This window comes from Merops nubicus, unplaced genomic scaffold (assembly GCF_000691845.1).
Source record: "Merops nubicus isolate BGI_N331 unplaced genomic scaffold, ASM69184v1 scaffold11183, whole genome shotgun sequence".
Lineage (NCBI taxonomy): Eukaryota > Metazoa > Chordata > Aves > Coraciiformes > Meropidae > Merops > Merops nubicus.
Window position 1 is genome coordinate 94,264 of NW_008596911.1, and position 22,247 is coordinate 116,510.

Sequence of the window (22,247 nt, forward strand, 5' to 3'; positions counted from 1 at the left end):
TATAATAAGGAAAAAGATCCAATCTTCAGAATTTATTAGGAATGAAAAAGGTGGGAAAATAAGGATCAAGATTCCAATCTTATGGGAGCCTCCCAACTTGCTTACCGACATCCTTCAGGTTTAGGAAGTAATTCCATTTTCCCACCAGTTTTCAGTACACCCTTAGCAATGGCATCTGTGTTTTTTTCTCCCAAGGTCTTGTGTTCTTTGGCAGACCTTTTGAGTTACTCTGCAATGCATATCATCTTGAAGCCTTCTGCTGAGCTCCTAGAGAATGAGAGAGCATCAGAAGACTTTATTCTTAGAACTGACACTATTGCCATAGCCTGCTGTTAAGCCACAGCTCAAAATCTTGCAAACCGATTACCTTCTTCTTATGCATATTTTTTTTTTAACTTGTTTTCACTAGGTTTGCTGCTAGATTCATGTTTGCTTTGATCAACGTTATGTAAGCTAATTTTGGGGAAACTCTTTCAGTTTGACTGACCTGCTGCCCTTACCATCAAACCTGTGTCGGTGATCAATCAAGCCCAAATCGTCCTTCTGTGTGTGGGCAAAGGGCTGCTTTTCTGTGCTGGTTTTAGTCAGACTCTGATGGTCTGTATTCTGAGTTCAGCCTCTCAAAGATCAGAAGGATAGGAAAATGTTGCCCCTTTGAGGCTACTTATGGTGGCATAAATTTTTGCCTGTTAAAAGTGATAAGTTGTTATAGTCACTAATAAGTATTCTTTATCAATAACGCTGTTGGCCATTATTTGTTGGGTATGCAATAGCTTATGACTGAAGATGTGGAGGATTCTGCCCTGAATTACTCATCTTCTGCCTCAAATCTGTTTTGAATGCATTTTAGATTTTTCATGTGTGCTTTTGTCAATTTACTTTGCAGCTTTTAAGTTGCAAGTTGAACACTTAAAAGCTGAGGAATTACAGCTCTGAAGTGATTGCTGGAACTTCAGTTCTACCTCTTACATGAGCAGATTTCAAACTGACTCTGACCAATTGCATGAATTATTTTCACAGGGTGTTGACAGCGACTTCAGATCCACAGTAATAGTATGGTTGAGCTTAAAGGAGTAAATTTTCTAAGGAAATTTTGCCCTTTATTCTTTCTCACAAAGGAGAATATATCTCACTGCCACTTTGTGATTGCACACCAGGGATATGCCCAACAGCTCTACATGTGGGATATGTATGAGATAAGTAGGCACCGTTAGAGATGTTTCTGGTAGAGATAAGGAAAGTACTGTGGAAGACACAAGTAGAAGTTTATATGGAACCACTAGTATTCAAGAAAATTGCCTGAAGCTGCAATTAGTGACAGAAAGAGACATTAGGAAGATGAAAGATAAGGCATGATTTTTTCTTTTCATCACACATAACAGAGTTATATTTAAGTTAGCAAAACTGAGATGTGGAGTATAATTATTCTTTATAAAAGTTTTGAGGTGTTTTATTCACAAAGGAAGGAAGGTTATTGATACTGCAGGGCAATCCTGTAACAAGAATAGGTGAGTGTGTTGTCTTTCAGTGCTTGTAGCTGCCTTCCTCAAGGTTCCTTGGCTGCCTTAATGGTCTGTGTGTGGTAATGTGGTGCTGCAGCCAAGCCTGTAACACAGTGTGCTGGAAGAGATGCTGTCGAAACATGCAGTGGAAGCCAGTGATTGGCCCTGAGTTGGCCAAAGAAACCCTGTTGTCAACTCAAGGTGACCCTGTGCAGTCAGTGCATTCTCAAAGTTGTGGGTTTTTTTTCTGCATCCTCATCTTTGGATCAGATGCAAAGTTGATGCTTCTGAACTGGCTATGAAATGAACTTGAAGAACTAAGACAATTACTGACTCGAGCTTTTTGCTCATGGAAGTGGTTGAACTACTTTAGGATCTGAGATCACCTGGTCATATTCTTTCAGCATGTGACACTGCAGTTGAGCTGATAAACCTACTAGGCTCAAATTATCTGTTGGTAGAACCAGCTCAGGATGTACTACATTTAACCTGAAAAACGAGGGTGATAATAGATACTTGGATGGTTACTATAATGGAGTCACATGAAAGAGGAAAACCTGCCACTTCTTCCTTTGCAGAACCAGAATGATTAATGCAAAACCCATGTAACTGTAATCAATGTTCAGACTTTTAGAAGTCCACCTCTAATGCAAAGACTGTTGTACGGTCTTACTGCTATAAGATTGCAGTGAGGATGATCTATATTTCAAAAAAAGCCATGAGTGAAGCAGCTGGTGTTATGCAAAACCTATTGATTTACCATGTTCTTGTATCCCTGATAGTACAGGAGTTGTTCCACAGCTAAGAAAGCTGATCATTCATGAAATGCTGGTATAGGCTAAGACTTTGTTCTGTGTGTGCTTTGGAAAAAAAAGTGTGTTTATGTGTGTGTGTGTGTGTGTATTATACTGTGTAATACTTGACTCTGGAGAACTAAAATGATACTATCAAACAATATAGCCTAGTGATTTAAAGATACAGTCAACTATTATATCCCTGATAGTACAGGAGTTGATCAGCTTTCTTAGCTGTGGAACATTCATGAAATGCTGGTTATAGGCTAAGACTTTCTTCTGTGTGTGCTTTGGAAAAAAAAGTGTCTTGCTAATCCTTGTTCTTTTTTCCTTATAGACAATGAATGATTTTGACTATTTAAAACTACTGGGCAAAGGAACATTTGGCAAAGTTATCCTGGTCAGAGAGAAGGCTAGTGGGAAATACTATGCTATGAAGATTTTGAAAAAAGAAGTCATTATTGCTAAGGTAAGGAAGGCTATAGTTTTAATACTGTGGTTTTGTTGGTGGTGTTTTTTTTTTTTTTTAATTGAATAATCAATATCTAATACATAAGGTATATTTGATTTTGGATAGTAACTGAGTCTGATAAAAATATGTTTGTATCTTCAGAAAACAAGAATAGAAAAAAAGTATGTGTACTGATTTTGCATGACTTTTTCCAGTGTCTTATAATCTGGAGTGTGCTAAAGCACTCAGAGTTCACTGGGCAGGAAGATAGTGCAATCCAAGTTTAAAACAAGAAAAAATGCATTGTAGGGTATACTGCATAAAAATTTTTTCTGTCAACTGCATGTTTATTCAGATAAATACAATTAATTTAATAGGCTTGTGCTCTGTTCCTGCTATGTTAGATGAAATTGCTGTGCATGGGACTAACAATTTCATTTTTTCAGTTTCTGTGGAACAAGAAAAGTCTGAAGATGATGCCTGAAGAGGTGGTTTAATCTGGCATTGTCCAGTCACTTAAGCTTGGTTAGTTTAGTGTTACTAGTTTTTGTGCTTGGTCATAATTTTACTGAGTTTAAACATGAAGATCGTCTACTCTGTGCTTTGATCCTAGCACAGAACCAGCTGAGAGCAAGAAACCTACATGCTATTACCACCATGAGACACAATTAAAAATATTCCAAATTATTAAGTAAAGAGGTTTTTGAGGGATGTGGATCTGAGTGAGATTTCTGAATGCTTGAGGCTAACAATACCAGTATTCATAAAAACTGAATATAGATGGGAACTACTGTGGTTTACATATATTTTATTTCAAAATATCCTTCAGATTTTTCTAATTTTCCTATTGGCCTATGAAAACAGGTTTTACAGAGTTTTGCAGTCTACCTCTATGTTCATTTGTATATCTGTCACTCACTTTCTAATAACTTTTGAATGTGCTGATCAGTTTCAATTAAATTTGATAGAGGAATAGAAACCTCAAAGACAATTATATTTCCTTGAGTTTCATTGAAACCAGCCCTGGTGTAGGGGGAGAGACTCAAATTTATGTCTTCAGCAGAGAAGAGACTGACCTGTGAGTTCTGCGTGCCCTTAGCAGCTGTCTTGCATGCACTGGCAGGCAATCAACAGTGCTCTTCTTCATAATCAGGAGATGCAGAGAGAAAAGAGAGTATTGCTGCTGTGTTCTCCTCGTTCTGCATGGGAAGGAGCATCTCAGTGGCCCTCCTTCTAAGACTTTATAAACACCAGCAATCTCTGTGGGTTGCCGTGTGGGCCTTGGAGTCTGTCTGGTTGCTGCATGCTGTGGCCCAGTCTCCAGCCTGACGTCTTTCCGCAGTGCTCTGCTCACCCGTGACACCCAGGGGATCCTCAGGGGAGCTGTGTATCTGACTGCTGCAGGCTCCTGCTCTGCTACTGCTCGTTTATACCCTTCCAGCCTTCAGAGCATTTCAGTTTGGTTTTTTGTATCAATAAAACCCAACTCACGTTTTTGAATTTTAGGGTTTTTCCTTTTATTTTGCTAGCTGCTACAATATCACTGAATTTTCAGAAGGGTTAAAACTGATACTTAGATAACTTTGTCTATCTCTATTGAGTGAAAATTCTTGTCCATAGAACTATGTATAAAGGTAGAGAAATTTTGATGAGAGCAGGGATTCATTTGTTCATTGATCCGTTTACCTGAAATCAGAAAGCTAGCTCAGTGATAGACTGGGCAGAACCTGACACTTACTAAAGCAGACCAGGGTCTGTTTTTCTTCCTATTTGTAGACTTAAAAAAAAAAAAAGAGTAAGTGTGTGAGAAGGCGTGTTTCATCCTGTGATGGAAATGGGAGCATCTCAGCCTTTTAAATTTTGCTTCCTCAGAACTGGAACTTTGTTTTGAAAGGAGTCTCTCTAATTTTTCCATAATAGGGCAGTATGTTGATAAGAAACTGATGAAAGAATAAAAAATGGACTATACTTAGACCTCAACAAGTGACGTGATAGTATTTTTTTCCTTATAGTCACTAAATACCAGTTTTTCCACTTCTCCCCAAAACTAAAAACAAAAGCAGACTTGAGCCTGAATTTAGCTGTCAGGCCCAGTTGTCTAAGCATGCCCTCAGTGCTAACAATATGATCACTGGGTAGAATAGATCTGCAGTTCCAGCTCAGCCTAAAATGTGATACAGTTATACACTATAGAAGGTCATACCTGTCACAGCATAAACTGAAGCAGAAAGGTGGTGCATTCACACCTGGATCTAGAAGTTTGTATAGCATGTGGTCAGTTCAAACTAAATTCAAACCTAAATTTTGGTGACAGATTAGTATTACACTTAGGAAATTACTAGCAGTGTTACAAACTTCTTGAGGCAGTGGTGGAAAAACTGGCCACTGGTGGATTTTATGTCCCATATCTGGTGAACAGCAGAAGTTTAAAAATAAATAAAAAGTCTTTAGGCTAGCTTTTCTCCTTAGAGTGTTTTTTGTTTTCTCCTCAGTATGCGGCTGTAGTGTATACCCTCAGTGTTGCATTGCTATTCAGCTAAATGGCATCATGATTTATTACTGCTAACTCTGTTGTTGTTAACTTCCTATTTTGACAATTTTAAAAGTCTAACTTGAAAGTCCTGACATCTCTGCTTAATTTCTAGTGTAATAATACCTTATCTTTGGAACATAGTCTGACAAGCATGTGTAGTACAATAATGTTATATTGGTATTATTTGTAGCAATAATAAAGTATACTCGGACTAAACGTATTAAGAATAAATATATTATTTCCGCACTGGAGATGGGGCGAGGGTTGTGTGGACATCTCCTGAAGATGGACCAGATGGGTGAGGAATGAGGTTGTACAGCTACGTGGTTCTAAAGAAAACCAAAGCAAACACCTGTTTTAAAACAGAAAAATTGGCTTTACTCAACATCAGGCTAGGTTAGACCATGTTTACAGTTGCCTGTCAGTTACTACCTGTATATGTGTTTTGCAAATTGATCCAATCTCTCAGTAGTTAAGTTGTTCAGATGATTCATACCAGAGTTGTGAAACTATGATCAATACATTTTAAAGCTATCATATCTAATAGTGTTATTTCTTCCTTCTCTGTATTGGATATAAAGACTGCATTATAAAGCAATAAAATACAATAAAATATGTTAAATTGTATTTTGCTCAACTTAAATGTACTTTAATTTCTAAAAAACTATGAATTATTATTTCATGTTTTATTAGGTTCATTCATTTTCCAAGACTATACTATAGCTTTCTCTTTTTGAAAGTGTTGACCTTTTCCTCTTAATTAACTAAATAATAATTTCATATCTTAATTCAGACCTACTTCCTTTGTTCTTTATTTCTCAGGATGAAGTGGCTCATACGCTTACAGAAAGCAGAGTATTGAAAAACACCAGACATCCTTTTTTAACAGTAAGTTTTAAGAACATTATCAGGTAGTTATCAAAATAATAAGTATTCCATTATGAGCATAATTAACAAATTTTGAAGTCTGTCTCATGATGATTTGTAAACAAGCAGTAGCTATCTGGTGCACATGATATCCTGTATCAGAATATATATTTGAGAGTTCAGAAATAAAGCTTCTAATAATTTTGTAAGGTTTAACTGCACTGAAAACAAAGTTTATTATAGAATGTAACTACTGTGTAATTTTTTGTGATTTTTGTATATGGAAACTTTTTTAAAAAAAAGTTATTGATTTGACATAGTGTCAAGTAAGTAATTTTTACCAAGAAAACTTCATTAAGAGTTCAGTAAGATGATAAAAATAACTATTTGTTCACCATAAGTAGCACATGAAAAAATAAAACTCAAACCTTACTGCTTCTGTATCTTTGCCTTGATATGGTTAATGTTTAGTCGAAGGAAAATATTAAAAAGGTGAAAATTTTGAGATTCATGAAAAATTATGATTTTTAATTTTACAGCTGACTTTCTTCTGTAGAAGTAATTATGATTCCTTTGAGAATACATTACAAAATATTTTAATTGATTTCAAAAGATAATTAACAAGTAGGGAAAAATTTTAATGTAGGAAAAAATATTTCTTTTTTGTATTAAAATATCAATGTATAACATGGAAAATTTCCTATTTAGAAAGTCATGCACCCTTTAGAAATCAGAGGATACCATTTACATAGCTTAGCCAAAATATTCTTGGAAATTCAGTCACCAGAAATGAGATCCCCCAAAGCTTCTTAAATTAGAGTGTAAAGGTAAGCAGGAGTAGGTGTAATTGCAGTCAAATTGTGCAACAATGATGCTGCAATTACATCTTCATATCTTTTTTGATATTATGAAACAGATATTTTAAGGAGACATGCAGTATTTAACTCATATCAGTCTCTTTGTGATTTTGTTGCTTGTGGTTCTACTGCATTTTGTTTCTTTTAGGTCAGTCCTGCATCTGCAGATTTTCTTTGGTATAATTTTTTCCAAGCAAAATGAAATCAACATCGATGAGACAAAAATTTTAATTAAGATAATAAAATTTGTTACAATTTGAAAATGGTATGTAAATAGATATAGTCATTTGGCATTCAGGTTTTTTTAATATTGCATAGTCTCTGAAACTAGAGAGTCCATGCTTTGGAAATGAAAGCAGACTGGTGATTAAGATCAGTTTTCAGATTTCATTTGGCAGAAATTAAAAAGAATCTGATAATCGCTCTCTTCATGGGCATTATAGAAGTGGACATCATAAAATATGATGAATGAGAATGGCTGGTAACACGTATGGCAGTGAAAAATGCAGTGTAAAATTGTGTATTTTAGTAACTATTTAGTATTTTATTATAACAAGCACGATGTTTTTCTGTCAGTGGCCATGTGGCAGAGATAAGGGAAGACATGAAAGTTTTTGTGTTAATTCATCTCAAGCTCCAAATAAGAAGTTACACTTCTAATTACCCTGAAAGTTCTCACCAAGTCAGATTTGTCTGCTTAACAGGATAAAATTAAATTTTGTTAGAGTTTAAGAGCAAGAAATAGGGTAAATACAAGATGATAATTGGTTTGGTTTTGCTGTTTTCTTTGCAAGTCCTTGAAATATTCCTTCCAGACAAAGGATCGTTTGTGTTTTGTGATGGAGTATGTTAACGGAGGAGAGGTAAGTTTAAAAAAGATGTTCTGCACTTTTAATGATCATGCTGTTATTGGGTTACACTTTAAAGGATATAATTTTGTTGCTGCCTTTGCTTTCTAGCATCTTTGAAGGTTTGTTTTTTTTTTTTCATTTTTAAAATGTTTTCATTTTTAAAACTTGTAGATGTGTTTTATAACTAAGCTGTCAAAAGTGCTTGCTATTCTTGAAAAAAATTAGACTTGTATTGTGGAAGATAATTTCATGGTAGAGAAATAATTACAAATAGCTTGCTTATATTTTGTTTTTCTTCAAGCATATTATAGCATGTTCTGGAATGAAATTGTCATACTCTGGCACAAACAAGCAAAAATAATGTTGACTTTTTGTCTACTTTTGACTAATGTGGAATACGTGCTCTCTTCTTTGCTGCAACCATTCCAAATACCTGTGAGAAAACAGTGGAGTGTTGATATTGTTCATTACTTCTGTCCCCTTCACGTGCTGTGTACTCTGGAAATTTCAGCTTCAGTGCTAAACTTCTTGGAGTGTCATTAGCCTTTGCCTTTAAGCTGTTGCTGTTCTCCAGCTGTTTACTGAAGAATGGGATATCAAAAACTATACCTATCAAATGGTATTAAAGAGAATTGCAATCTATGAAGAGGCCTTTTATCTAACTTTTAGGTGCTGATTGCTGTTCAGACTGTATATCGTTACAATGTGAGCAAGAGGATTTTCCTTATTTTGACCCTTCTCAGTCTACAATATGCTGCATAATAACATTAAAGAACTTAAGTATTTCCTCTAGCTTTTTTTATTAGAAAACTGTTTCTTCATTCTGGAATTGCTGCAGCATGATACCATGTTTTTCATTATTCTTTTGCTGTGTTCTCCTACAATAAAACTGTCTTCAGCTATAACCCTAATGCCTGAGCACACCCGGAGCACCTCTCTTACTTTTGTTGCTCTGGCAAATTCTGGGCCCAGTCAGAGGCCCGTTTACATCCTAACTCACCCGTGGTCATCTTCTACCAGCCTGACATGGTGCTCTAGGGTTCTCCGATGGGAGGGCAGCTTGTTTGACTTCGTATGTATAAATCTCGTTCTGGACATCATGGACATTGAACCATTTTGGCTAGTTGAATGACACACAAAAACGTCCCATAGCAGTAATGGAATAGCAGCCTTCTCTTGCACAGTTGTCTTATTTGACATAGAATTTGTCACCAATATTTTCAGTGCTATCTGCAGTGATTTTTAAAAGTCATGCCCTATGAAGTAGCTAATTCTTCTTTGTTTTCTCTCTGTAAGACCTGATTGTATTTCCGTCATCTCAGGGGGTTCACTCTGAAAACGTTTTTAACATCAACCTATCATTTTGGTAGGCTCTTTTTGAAAGATAACTTTGTCTTATATGAATGCAGAGCAGAGCCCACAGGAAATGTTTTCAACTTCTTTCTTATGATTGAGGATACTCTGACACTGTGTTGCCATCAGGCTTGTATTTTGCATTACTCTGCACTGGGTGGTGCACCTTTGTGGCAGCGCTGGGAACATCTTGTGTCATGGGTTTCTTAGTAGCAGCCTGCTTTTCCTTAGTGGGATTTCAATAATTGCAATGTACTTTGTCAAGAGCAGGTTGGTTTTTTTTCCAGGTATGATGGTCTTGTTTGTCAGTGTTGCTCATGTTCTTTGCTGATGGTTCCCTAATTCAGTGAAGCTAGCTGTAAATTTTTGCCACAGTGGGAAATAATGGCCTTTCAAAATAGGCAGTTTTCTTTGAAGAAACTCTTGATTTGTTTATGTACTTCTCCCTCACTAGAGATCTGGAATAGTAAGTTGGACAAGCTGCTCATTTGAAATAGGAAAATCTTTGATCATACCAAATTCTCCTGTGAATTCCTGACTTTTGTCACTGTCTGCTAAGAAAAACCATGAACTTTGTGTTTGTAAAAATAGGCTTGTTATAAACTCGGAACTACTGAAAGTCACTTGCACAAATTCTAACCATTTGAAAGGGTATCTCCTGTATGCTACACAGACTTTTTTCTTTTGCCACTTCCCTCTACTCTTCGATGTTCCAAGGTAGTTTCATTTCCTTACAGTGGTTTCTCACTGTTCAGGGTGTTGAAAAAATCACCTTTTAGTTATATCCTTCCAGTGGGAAATTGACTCTAGCAGTACCATATTGGTTTTGATTCTCTCCAGAACTGTACTAGCTTCAGTGTGTTTCTGTTTAAAATTCCTTTAGATTAAAGACTTCTTTTTAGCTAAACAATTGTGCCTGAGTCAGTTGCTTGGGAATTTTCATGGATTGTATCTTTCAGGAACACATTACCTAAAGTCCTATGAATTAAGGACTTGATGAATAAGGAAATGAAGGAGTTCTTGAAATTTGTATTTGTATTCTTTACTCTCACTCGGATGAAGGCAAGAAAATGTCACAATTTCGGTTTATGCCCTAATACAGCAATAAAAAGTGTAGTCAGTACTAGGAGTCTTCAGTTCCTCTTCCTGTAGTTAGGAAGGAAAATAGTCGAGAAAAGAGTCACTGAATTTAATTCTGGGAGAGCAGAAACAGTGTTAAAATTATTCTGAACAAGATTCTTCTTTACCTGTTAAAAATCTAGATCCATGTTGAATTTAATATCCCACCAGAATAGTGTCAATTTATCTTTGCCTAACCTTGTAGCTTCAAATTAGTTATTCTAAGTTAATAATGGAACATGCTCTAATGAGAACGTAACTGCATCAGTTTTACTGGTCTATATGTGTGCTTTTATTTTTTACAATGTACTAAGTATTACCATATAAAATTCCATTTTGACATTTGTAAAAAAAGAAACCCAGACTTATTCTGTAGACAAATATAGAGCAAAACATTAGAGGATTTTTTCAAGCGAATTATTCAGAGAGAGTCATTGAATACATTTTTTATGTACTGACAGCTTTTACAGTTAATTTTATGCTGCTTAAGGACCCAATCTTGAAATCTTTTTTGCGGCCTGAAAGCTTAACTTTATCTTTTTTCAGTATTGCTGTTGGACTCTGTGGATGAAATGTTTAGCAATGTCTGTTGGTCATATACAGTGGTGCAGTATAGAGCTAGAAGCTTGCTTCTGACATTGTGATTGCTTTTCAACACCTTTGTTATGCTGAAGGAATTACTTTAAAGTAACATGGAGACATTGATATTTGGTTTTAGAAAAAAATATACTCATCTGGCTTAGGTGAGAAGACCAAAACTCGTTATCAAGACTTTGAAATAGCATGTTTATGAGTATGTGGTAAAAACGTACAGGCAGTATTGCATGATAAACTGTGTTCTTTACTTTGGTTCAATATATGGAGTATTCCTGTAAATATATTAAAATTAGTAAAGCTATCAGTGCTTCCAGATGAACACAGACCTACTTTAAAGAAGAGAAAAACACTTAATTTTTGTGCATTTTTTTTTCCTGTCCTTGTCCTATGAGCAATTGGAAGGGTTTTTCTTTAGTATTGATTTGCCTGCTCTTCCTTTTGTAGACCATATGCTTTTGACTACTATGTGATTGCGGAACATTAGTAGTGCATTAGAATGTTTCCCCAGCTTCCAGGCCAGAAGATGGTATAAACTGTGGTATATTCTAAGAATGACTCTTTGTTGTTAGGGAATGCTTTTGAAGTGTATGTTTCACATTTCTTATTTCCAGTATTTTGCTTTAAATGTTGAAATCTTTAAGAATGAAGTCTATTACATACATTACTCTGCAGAGTACACTGGTTCAGCTGACTAATAAATTGATGAACTTTTTTGCTTTGCATTTTTAGTATAATTCCAAATTCTGTACTTTGCACCAAACTTAATTAGTAATCATCTGTATAATAAATAAGAATCTAAAATTTGTTTAGATGATTTCTCCACAGCAGAATTCTGAATCTCTGTTCCACTTGGCTTTTTTTTTCCCCCAGCTCTTACATAAGTTCATAAGGCAAGAGAGAACTGAATGATTTGTTGCAATTGAACAAGTGCTATTCCTGTCTAGAAAAAAGACAGAGCATTTACAACCTACCTAGTGAAAAGTAACTGACTATTGTTATGAACTTTGTCATTTTTATCTAGGTTCTGTCCTGTTTTGTTTTCCTAAACTCTAAGTAAATGAAAGAATGTTCCATAAACTAAAACTGTTATATCCAAGATAAGGGTGTTACATTTCTTTGCATATAGGTTATGTCTGGAAGCAGTATAAAGTCTGAAACAATAAACAAATAATTCAAAATTTCAAGACTGCTACTGGAAGTGCTTTGCAAGAGAGTCAAATCAACAGTCAGATATAGAGTGTGTTTAACTGATGAGCAAACCCAATACACAACAGCAAGAGCCAGTCATACAACTTTCAGTATGCTAAATAGGTCACTAGCGTGTGTAAAAGTTTAAGATGTTGATTGATATAAGGTTTTGTCTTTTACCTATTTGGATCTACAGCTAAAGATACTTTTATGTTTGATCTTTGTTTTTATGCGTTAAATTTTTTCAATTAGATTTTTTATTAGGAAAAAAACCCATGGCAACATTGTTGTTCAGTTTTTAAATAAAGACCTATCAGGAAATTTATAGCTCTAATCCTCACTGTATAGCACCCTCATGTATGCCATCAAAAATGTTATGTGCAAAATGGCTTTCTTTCTGCCAAAGCTATTTCTACTGCAATTCCAATGACTTTATAGCACATATTTAATAACTGTAAATCATAAATAGTGCAAAAGTTGGAAGGCTTTTTTCATAATCTCCCATCGGCTTTCTTTTCTTTTTTTGACTTCATAACACTAATCTTCACGTTCTGTCAAAATTGTAAATGGAGCCTGGTGACAAAACTATTCAAAAATAGCGAACCAACTAAGTAATTAACTGAAAATAATCCCAGTGAATTAGATTTTTCCACTACAATTTTGAAGTTTGCTTTAATATCTGTGGCATATATCTGAGTGTATGAATTCATGTTTAACTTGCATTTTTGTATGTAAACATTCTTCATTCAAAACTAGCGTGTATAGTTTGATGACAACTCTGGTAGGTGCTATAGTAATATGAAGAATTAAAACAAGAGTAATGCTTATTATATGACACCAGAGTCACTCATCATGTTAAACTAACTTGGGAGCTCATAGTCTCTTTGGCAACCAGAGAACTGTTGCTAGTTGTTTCTGGCTGGTCATTTAACTTTGAAGTTAGTATTTTGAATGAATATTTTGTTGGAAATAAACGCTAAATAAATTTTTGTTATATTAACTTTCCATCTTACCAACTCACAGGCTGAAATTGGGACACTTTTTTTACAGAAAGTAATACATCTTTGCTGACAAGTATCCTGAGGTTTTAGAATTTTCTAAACTTTGTTACTCAGCTAGTGGATTTAGCCTCTTTCACACAGAAAATTGCAGTAGTCGTTTTGCTTATATATAAATGTAGGGCTAACTGGAGGTTACATTGTACATTTTTGGAATGTGTTTTCTATTTGTACACATTAAAAAGTGATTGAAGGTTACCCTTTATTTTCAGTTACTTTAATTACATCAAAAAAAATAGGACTTTTAAAAATGATTGACGTTAGCTCATTATTTAGAAAAGAGAACACAGTCCAGACATAAAAGCATAAATTACATAAATTTTGTCTTTTGCTTTACTTGGTTGAAGGTCTGGGTAGGAGTGTTTGTTTCCTGTTCAAACCTTGCAAAAATGTATGGAAAAGATCCCAAAAAAATTGTGACATCTATTTATTCTTCTCCCAATGTTATAATATGTGAGGAACTTCATCAAGTCAGAGTTAGTTGCTTGGTCTGTATGGGTCTTGTGTTTGCACTGGCAATTAAGCAGTCATTAGAACAGAAAGCAGGTTACTACAGGGAGGACTGATGTCACCACTAGGGATTGGTGCTTAAACAGTGAAATGAGCAGCAGAAGCAATGGAAATACCTACAAAATAATGATCTTCCTCATCATGCAGGTATTCCATTTTTGTACAAGATGTCTTGAGAATTCAAAAAGAAACTGAAAGAAGAATGCAGATACAATGAGCAAAACTGAAACATTCTCTTTAAATCATACTGTAGTTTCTGTTTTCTGTTACATGTCTCTGCTTATACAAATATATGCTGCCAAAAGGCTAAGTTTAGTGGGAAATTTATTCAGATTCAAAAGAAAGTACTACAGAGTTTTTGAAGTACATGTGTCAGGAAAGAAGTTAACTTCTAGTTATTTATAGAATTTACTTTTTAATTACATTTTGAAAAGTCCACATGCTGAAAATAGCTGCAGTAATTCTTGCTGTGTTCTGTGTTGCGTGAGCAGTGTGGATTTCATACAGGTGTAAAGTAGGTTGTGGTAACGGCAGATGAAGCGCTTTTTTTTTTTTCACCTACCCTGTAATTTCAGAATTCTCATCTGCTTGATATTTTTAGCAGTGAAAATAAAAAGACCACACTGTAGTTCTGGATTCTTCCTTGTCTGTATTTAATTTATAAATGATCACATTTTCTGGATTTCTGTTTAGTTGATTGTTAGCTTTAGTGGTCAACCCAAACCATTGTAACTTGAAGGAGTAAGGCAGGCAGAATACAGCATGGTGCTCACTAGTCTTTGCTTGAGGGCCTTCCCAAGCTTTTTTTAAACAGTAAGTAATACTGGCCATTTTAGAGAGTGTTTGAATTAAATAGCCAGATTCTGCCTTTTTTTTGGTGTTCTCCTAGGTACTGAGGGTGCTGTTTTATCCAGTAAGATGCTGACAGCTTCACAGAACTTCACCTTACACTTTTTCACTGCAGCTGAAGTCGCTGTTGATGACTAATGTAAAGACTTTGGTTGAAAAAGTGTCTGCGAAGTGCTGTTACTTATACAGTACCAAAAAAAGGACAACTTTCCCCCAATAAATGTTTATGTTGTAGCAAAGAACTACGTTAAATACATAGCTTTGTTTCTATAAGCCCTAAGCAGTTGTTGGTTTGCTTTTTCTAGTGCCTGCGATACTGCTAGCAGTATGAATGTGCTGGCTTTGTGAAATGCCAGTTCACTGGTTCAGTCAAAGGCTGCTGCAGAACTAGACTTTTTCAGTTCAAAGGAAAGTTACTGAATGACTGGAAAACTTAAGGCAAAACCAGAATTTGGGTATTTTTCTGAGATTTCTCAGTGGCATAGAATAAAAATCTGAGGACATGCTGGAGGGAGAAGTAGAGAATGCTGCTACTGCATGCTTGCTTTTTTTTTTTTTTCATCTGGTAACTGAAGGTTAAATGAGTAGCAAGCAGAATGCCTTAAACAAGATTGGTATATTGATTAAAACGCTGATTTAACAGCTCGCGTTCTCCCTTTGGAAACCTGGAAAAGATAAGCCAGCTGCTGTCTAAGAGTGCTGAGTGTCCACTGAGAGTACACTATCTATCATCACAATATGGTGATGAGAGGTGTTTTATGTTTGTGTTAATTTCCCCCACTAAATCAGTAATTATTACAATCCTGTCCCTGCTGTTTACCCTGCAGCTGTTTTTCCATTTGTCGAGAGAGCGGGTGTTCTCAGAGGACCGCACACGCTTCTATGGTGCAGAAATCGTCTCTGCCCTGGACTATCTGCATTCTGGGAAGATTGTGTACCGTGATCTCAAGGTAAAAAAAGAAAAAAAAAAAAAGTAATCAAATTTTTGTTTTTACAGAGACTATTGGGACAAACACAAAGTAATTATAAAGTTGCACTATTCACAGTTAAGGGGGGGGAAGGAAAAAAATCTGTGTTTGGTTTAAAGTTCTGTGTTTGCTCAAAGAAGTTGTTTGATACAGAAATCTATAGATGGGTACGTTACTTGACTTTAACTTGATTGAAAAGAACCACAGCATACCTGAGTAATAGCATTTGAAAGAGATTTAAACTTCTGATCCTTTTTTTTTTCCCCCATTACTTATGACTCAGATTAACACAAATCTCAAATATAATTCTCAGTGTCCCCAAACAAGGGAAATGAGGAATTGTGAGTGTGACAGCACTCTCTTTATCTCACCGAAGAGTTATGTTCTTGTATGATTTGAAAACATTTAGACCGATTCAGAATATTTCAACAGGAAAAGAGTTTCTGCCTTAATTAAAAAAAATTGTTTTCGTATCATGGGAAAGATCCATAATATTGGAATGTAATTTGTCTCAGATTTGCCTGGAGTATGCTGTTGTGTATATTCTGTTGCCTGAAGTTTCAGGTACTCTGTGACACAGCATAACCGTGTTCTATGAAAAGTAACCTCTGCTTTCAACAGGGACTTTTTCTGATTTATGTGGGAAGAACCTCTAAATTCCAGGATGAGACTACTTTGTTTCCATGGCAGGCCTTTAACTTCTTGCAGGGGAAATTGTGTTTTCCCATTATACATGTGTGGTAGTGGAGTTCATTCATGGACTCTGTTGTACAGGAGCTGAGGAGAAGGAGACAATGACAGGCAAGTTCTGCTCAGGGAAGCAGACAAAAACCAAAATACCGGCTTGCTTATTTCTAGCAGAATCTGTCGTAATAACAGGAAATGCTGTGACGTCTTGGAAAAATATGGAATTGTCTGATCAAGGAATGATAGGTCATGATTCCTGATTTAAATTCTAAATAATAAGGAAAAAGGAATTTGACATAAATCTTCTATTGCTGGTGTCATCTGCTTGGCATAATCTTCATAAGACACTGCTAGACTGAACAGGAAATCTATACCTTGGAATTGTATTTCAAGCTTTATGCAGACTTAAGACAGGGCTATGATTGTTCATTGTTGGTATTTTCACTGCACACCTTATAATTAGGAAAAAACCCTCTTTTTTCAATTGAGAAAAGTTGCTCAGAACTATATTTTACTTGGCTTTAGTTCTGATTTAAAGTATTGCTAATAAAAAACTTTTGGGGATGTGATGTTGATGGTGCTTTTGAGATAGTCCACAATAAATATTGCAGTATTTTTATTCTGTTTCTTTAAATACTTTGTGACAAGGTATATTCTGTTTTTGCATTTCAAAGCAAGAATCATGTTTTTAAAAAGCAATGTGAAGCATGCAGAGGTAGACACACAATTTGGGAACAGTATCTTTTGCAAATATCCAAGGAGGAATTATTTATCTCAGGGTTTTGTTTTTATCAGTAGACTCTCTATCCCCTCTTTTGTCTGTTACTGAAAAGGTTGTGGAAGATGCAGGTATTTTAAGGTTTTATGGATATATACTAACTATTTCAAGGCAGTATAGTAAGTAAAATGCATCTTGATAAATGAAGGTCATGTTACAGCAAAGGAAGCCTATCCAGTCTTACCGAATGACAGCCGTGATTGTAGCCTGGAATGACTTGATTATATCTTGAGAATATTTAGAAAATTACTTTGCTTTCAGTCCATGCAAGATGCACCAAACTTGTAAAACTTCACACTGAAAAGGTCGTGCTTTGATTGACCTGAGATTTATTTTTGCAAATGGTCTTAAAGAATTAAGTAATTATTAAACTCTTATAACAGTGAGCACCATTAAATGCTGTAATAGATGCTGTATTTTTTATTTATTTTAAACAAATTACATCTTATTGCAAGAAATAACTCTTATCTTTTTTACAAAAATGATGTAATGCATCAGCCTGTCCTGTTAAGAAATACTAAGGGAACATTTTTTTCCCCAACACACAGTTAGAAAATCTAATGTTGGATAAAGATGGACACATAAAAATTACAGATTTTGGACTTTGCAAAGAAGGAATCACAGATGCAGCAACTATGAAAACATTCTGTGGTACTCCAGAATACCTGGCACCTGAGGTATGATTTAGAATATATTCTTGTAATACAATGTAAAATGTTTATTTTTAATTTAATTTTAGAATGTGATGTTTGTATGCGGAAAACTGTTCATTGTAGTAAAGAACTGGCAATCTGTCTGATAAATACTGTGCAGTTGTTATTCACAATTGTATGTGCTACTGTTCTTTGTGGTGATTATGTGTATATTGATGCTGTGCTTCTTAGTGTTTGAAAAGGCCTCTAACGTGCATTTTCCTTCTCATGTTTGCCTTCCTTTGTTAAAGTTTTTATCTTCCAATGATTTCTTCAAAAATAATCTTCCATCTGTCTTTCACTTGGAACATATGATCCTGCTCAGCTGAGCTGTGCGACGGGCGTTTATATAGCCTCAGTGGAGGCGAGGGGGAATAGGAAGGGACTCAGTTTGCTGGGATTTATCCGAACTCCCCAGCTGCAGGGAGAGGGTGTTGAAATTTAGGTATTTCTGCTAAAAACAGTTGAGTGTATCAACCCCAGAGCTGCTTAGGTAGGCATCAAAACTTAGCTGTTTCCTAGTATGTAAGCAGAAGTGGCATGCTAGAATATGTGACCTCATCTTGGAGGATTGGACGAGATGACCTTTAAAGGTTCTTTCCAACACCAAACATTCTGTAATTCTGTGATCCTTACTATTAGGTAGCACTCAGAGTGCCAAATGTCACTCTTCTCAAGGACTAATAAAAAGATGGATAAGAGGACATTGTTTTGGTTCCCTTTGCAGTTTTGGTTTGGCCACTTGTGAGTCTGTTGTGGAAGCTCAAGTCACCCAAATGATCTGCTCCAGTATTAGTGCTGACAGCTCTGCCACTGATGCCTACAGGAAAAAAAAAAAAAAGGCAAAGGAAGCATACTCAAAATTATGTTTTTATCCTGCCTGGCTCCAGTCAACAGTACTGATTGTGGTGCTTGGAAATGTCATTCTGCCTCTCCCCTGGGGTTGCCAAATGCAATTCCAGTATTGACATGAAAGACAGCATTATTTTTTTACTTAATGCCAAGGATTCTGTGGATGTTTAATTAGCCCTTATTTCCATTCTTGTCAGCATTGAAGATTGCTAATTGACATAGTCCGCACCTGATACTGACACAACTCTCTAGTTAACCCAAAGGGCTTTCCAAGACCCTTCAGTCCTGCCGTTTGTTTTAAGGATTGTTCAAGGGATTCTCTGGCTCTTGCAGCAGCTCAGCACCACCAAAAAGTCTTTGTGGTGTATTGTCTTTGAAGCAGAGTATATGCCTTAGTTTGAAGGGAGAAGGTGAGGAGGCATTGATTCAGCATGGCTATTTACCCTCTTATTTTCAGAAGTATTGAACTCTGAGTAGCAGCAACAAGCCCTGGAACCTATTTCAACAAGCAAGTTTAGATTGCCTTTCATTTTTTATTCCAAACCTTACAATTAAAGGATGTCAATGAAACTGGTACACATCACCTCTTGGATACTGCTGTCTGGAAATGAAGATTTTAGGATGGTCAGCTTTGCAGGTTTGAGAGTCTTTCTAAATTTCTTGAAGAAAATTTGAAGTCTCATCCAATTTGCACTCAGGGAGGAATTTGAAACTGCTAATAGTTAGCTATAAATTAATGTGGTATGCAGAGTTAATTAAATTATTTTGGTCCATAGCAAGATCTCTTGATACATTATTTTTTTCCCAACTATAAAGGAAACATCAGTATTCTTAGGAGCCACTAACTTTCTCTTCATCCATCTGGTTCCATCTCCCTTGATTCTTTCACCAGTGGAGACCAACCTGAGCAGTCATGCTCTCGCACTGCAGGTTTGATGTATCTAAATAATTTTGGATGGTTAAGTGTGTTCATTTCAGCGTTTTGGTGAGTCACCAGCCTCTCTAGCAACGAAGATAAATTGATACCTGGTCTCCTTAGCAGAATCCTATTCCACAGATTCTAAGGAAGACTTGGATGCAGATTGTTGCTATCCTGTTTGGCAGTTTCTGACATCTACTTTGTGTTTAGTGCAGGTACACTTAGCAGTTATCTACATGCAAGGATTCCAGAACTATTCTTAGTCTGCTTTGAATATTATTATTTTTTTTTTTTTTTTTTAATGAGAAGTTGCAGGTCTGACTGGTTGGCTTGACGGAGTGCCCACTTGTGCTCTACACCCAGAATCTCTTTCAGCAGCAAGAACAACACAAAGGATGATACTGTCATCACTGGTGTAAACTACAGGTGCCATTGCCAGCTCTTACCCCCTCACTGTCTCCTTGTCAGCAGAATTGAAAACATTCTCAAAGAGTGTAAATATCCCATTCAGTTGCTTTCATCTGCCTCTGCATCTCTCACTTTTGGAAACATTTTCTCTCTCTTCCATTGAACTTGGTAAGGGATCCTTCTGGGTCTGAGACATTCACCAGAAGTTACTTGATCCACTTTCTGTTCTCTAGCAGTCCCACTCCTTTCCTCCACCTCCTATTATGAGTATATTTGGAGACCCACCCTGTACAAATCTGTCTTGAAGGAAATTGACTCTTCATTAAACCTGGGTTAATTAACAAAACTCATTCCCTTTTACCTCAGATAAAGGGTATAGAGCCAACAGCCTAGATAGGTTATTGATATGTCATAAGAAGACTCAACACCTTTATCCACACATTCTTATTTAAAAGTGTGAAATTAGCAGTATATGGACACCATTGCAAAAAAAATCATTTCCCCTTTGTGCTGCTACAGTGGTGTTTCCTAGTGTATTGGCTGGATAGTTGCTCACCTGAGACAACTGTATCTACTTTACTACCTGGGACAACTACCTGATAAAGGGACCATCAAGAGACTGGAGCCTCCAGTGTATTCATCTGCATGTCTTAGAAAATGAATGCACAAGAATGACTTTTCATTGTGGTTTAGGCCACAGAACCACATTACCAGTTGCCAAAGACTTTACTACCTTTTGATGTAATGCAGATCATAGGAACCTAACGTTACAGCTGAGCTTGTTACCCGTTACCATGGTAATCCCTGCTTTTTTTTTATCCCAAGACAAATGGCAGCATATACCTATGCTTTGCCTGGTCCTGGTAAGCATAAAGGCAGGTACTTTCTAGCCTTTCTTTAGAAGAAAGATATTCTCCAGTTACATGGAGAAATCCTTTCAGTTTATGTCCTTTTAATAGTACCCTTTCATCCTCCTCGTTCATCTAGGTCAGTTTTGATGGGTGAATTCTTTCTGCAGGCCTTTTGGTTCAGTTTCCCATTTACTTATTGGCTGGTGGGAAAGAACACTAGGCCAGTGTCCTGTGTAACATGCAGTGGTGGCCTGAGGTTGTTGTCTACCAGCCAGAAGGCAAGTGACCCAGGAACCTTGCAATGGCAGGAATCTACACCTAGCCTGAGAAAAAACTTCAGATTTTCTTTTGTATTAATTCAGTGCTGTGGGTTCTGTTCCAAATAAGAAATTCTGCTTGGTTTTCCAAATGCTTTTTGGACTGCTGTTTGAGGCAGAGTCCTGCTTCCTAGTCCATCTTTTTGCAAAAGCTAGATTGCAGTCTCTTCCAGCAGGAAGACAGGGAGGTAGCTAAACCAGGCTGAGGTGCATTTCTTCCTTGCATGACAGTTCTCTTGGGTGAAGGTGTCCTTGTGGATCTATACAGAACTATTTACCAAGGTGATTTCAGAATTACTCTTAATCAGAAAATAAGCATACCTGTTGCTACATTTCCCCCCAAACCTTGTGTTTCTGAGATCAAAGTACTCCTTCCCACCCTCTGTTGAAAAGGCTCTCTCATCTTATGTTGATAGGGCTTGACTTTTCATATAGACCTGAGAATGACTGTGCTGATATCTGGCAGATCCAGAAAATTGCCCCAGTCCATGCGATGTTTGAGTGGATGGCGGGCCACAGGAAAAAAAATGCAATGAGATTGCCAGGTTGGAGCCAGTTTTCATCTTTGGAGCTAGAACTCTTCTTCTGGACCATTACTGATTTTTGTTTGTGGAAATTTATATGTACCTTCACCAAGCACTGTGCTGTTACAAGGGTGTGCAGGGTTTTAAGCTAAGTGGTCCACGGGTATGTTCCCATCCTGTTGTCCTCTTGTAGTCCTGCCCTGTTATCCAGTGTCAGGATGCAATTTAAAGAAAACTAAAATAGCATTGTCTCTATTTGTCTTAGATAGTTTTGTGTCAAGCATAAAAGATGGTAGGGTATGAATATGTCCTCTAGGAAGAAAATGCTCGCCATTATCAAATAACAGGGCTTATGTACATTTACAGTACAGATGTAAATTTTGGTCACAATTATTGAAGGATATTTAAATTTGTATTTGTGAAATTATGTAATCTTTTGAGAATAATTCGGTTATCTGATAAATAGTGAAATTCCTTTATCATCTGCAGTAGAAGTAATGTAAGGATTGGGGTTTTTTTTGTTTTGTTGGTTTTTTTTTTTGTTTGTTTTTGTTTTTTTTTTCCGTTTCCTTGTTTTGAGGAGTGTAGTGCTAATACCTAATGTTTCCCTCTGGTCTAAAAATCTGCACAATATAAAATATTCTACAATTTCTCTTTCCTTAGTAGTTTTATAGGATGAAAAGACTGTTTCTTAGGAGTCTGTTTCCATTGTTATCCTTCAA

At 36.2% G+C, this 22,247-nt stretch overlaps 1 protein-coding gene across 2 annotated transcripts in view; it reads left to right on the top strand.

The window, feature by feature from the left end:
* Positions 1–22,247, top strand: part of LOC103769347 (RAC-gamma serine/threonine-protein kinase) — a 133,913-nt gene that overhangs the window by 82,593 nt on the left and 29,073 nt on the right. For both annotated transcript variants that reach the window (XM_008936534.1, XM_008936535.1), the window contains exons 5-9: positions 2,634–2,765; positions 6,103–6,168; positions 7,799–7,867; positions 15,357–15,479; positions 17,511–17,639. In XM_008936534.1, coding sequence (XP_008934782.1) covers positions 2,634–2,765; positions 6,103–6,168; positions 7,799–7,867; positions 15,357–15,479; positions 17,511–17,639 — 519 coding nt within the window. The remainder of the gene's footprint in view (positions 1–2,633; positions 2,766–6,102; positions 6,169–7,798; positions 7,868–15,356; positions 15,480–17,510; positions 17,640–22,247) is intronic.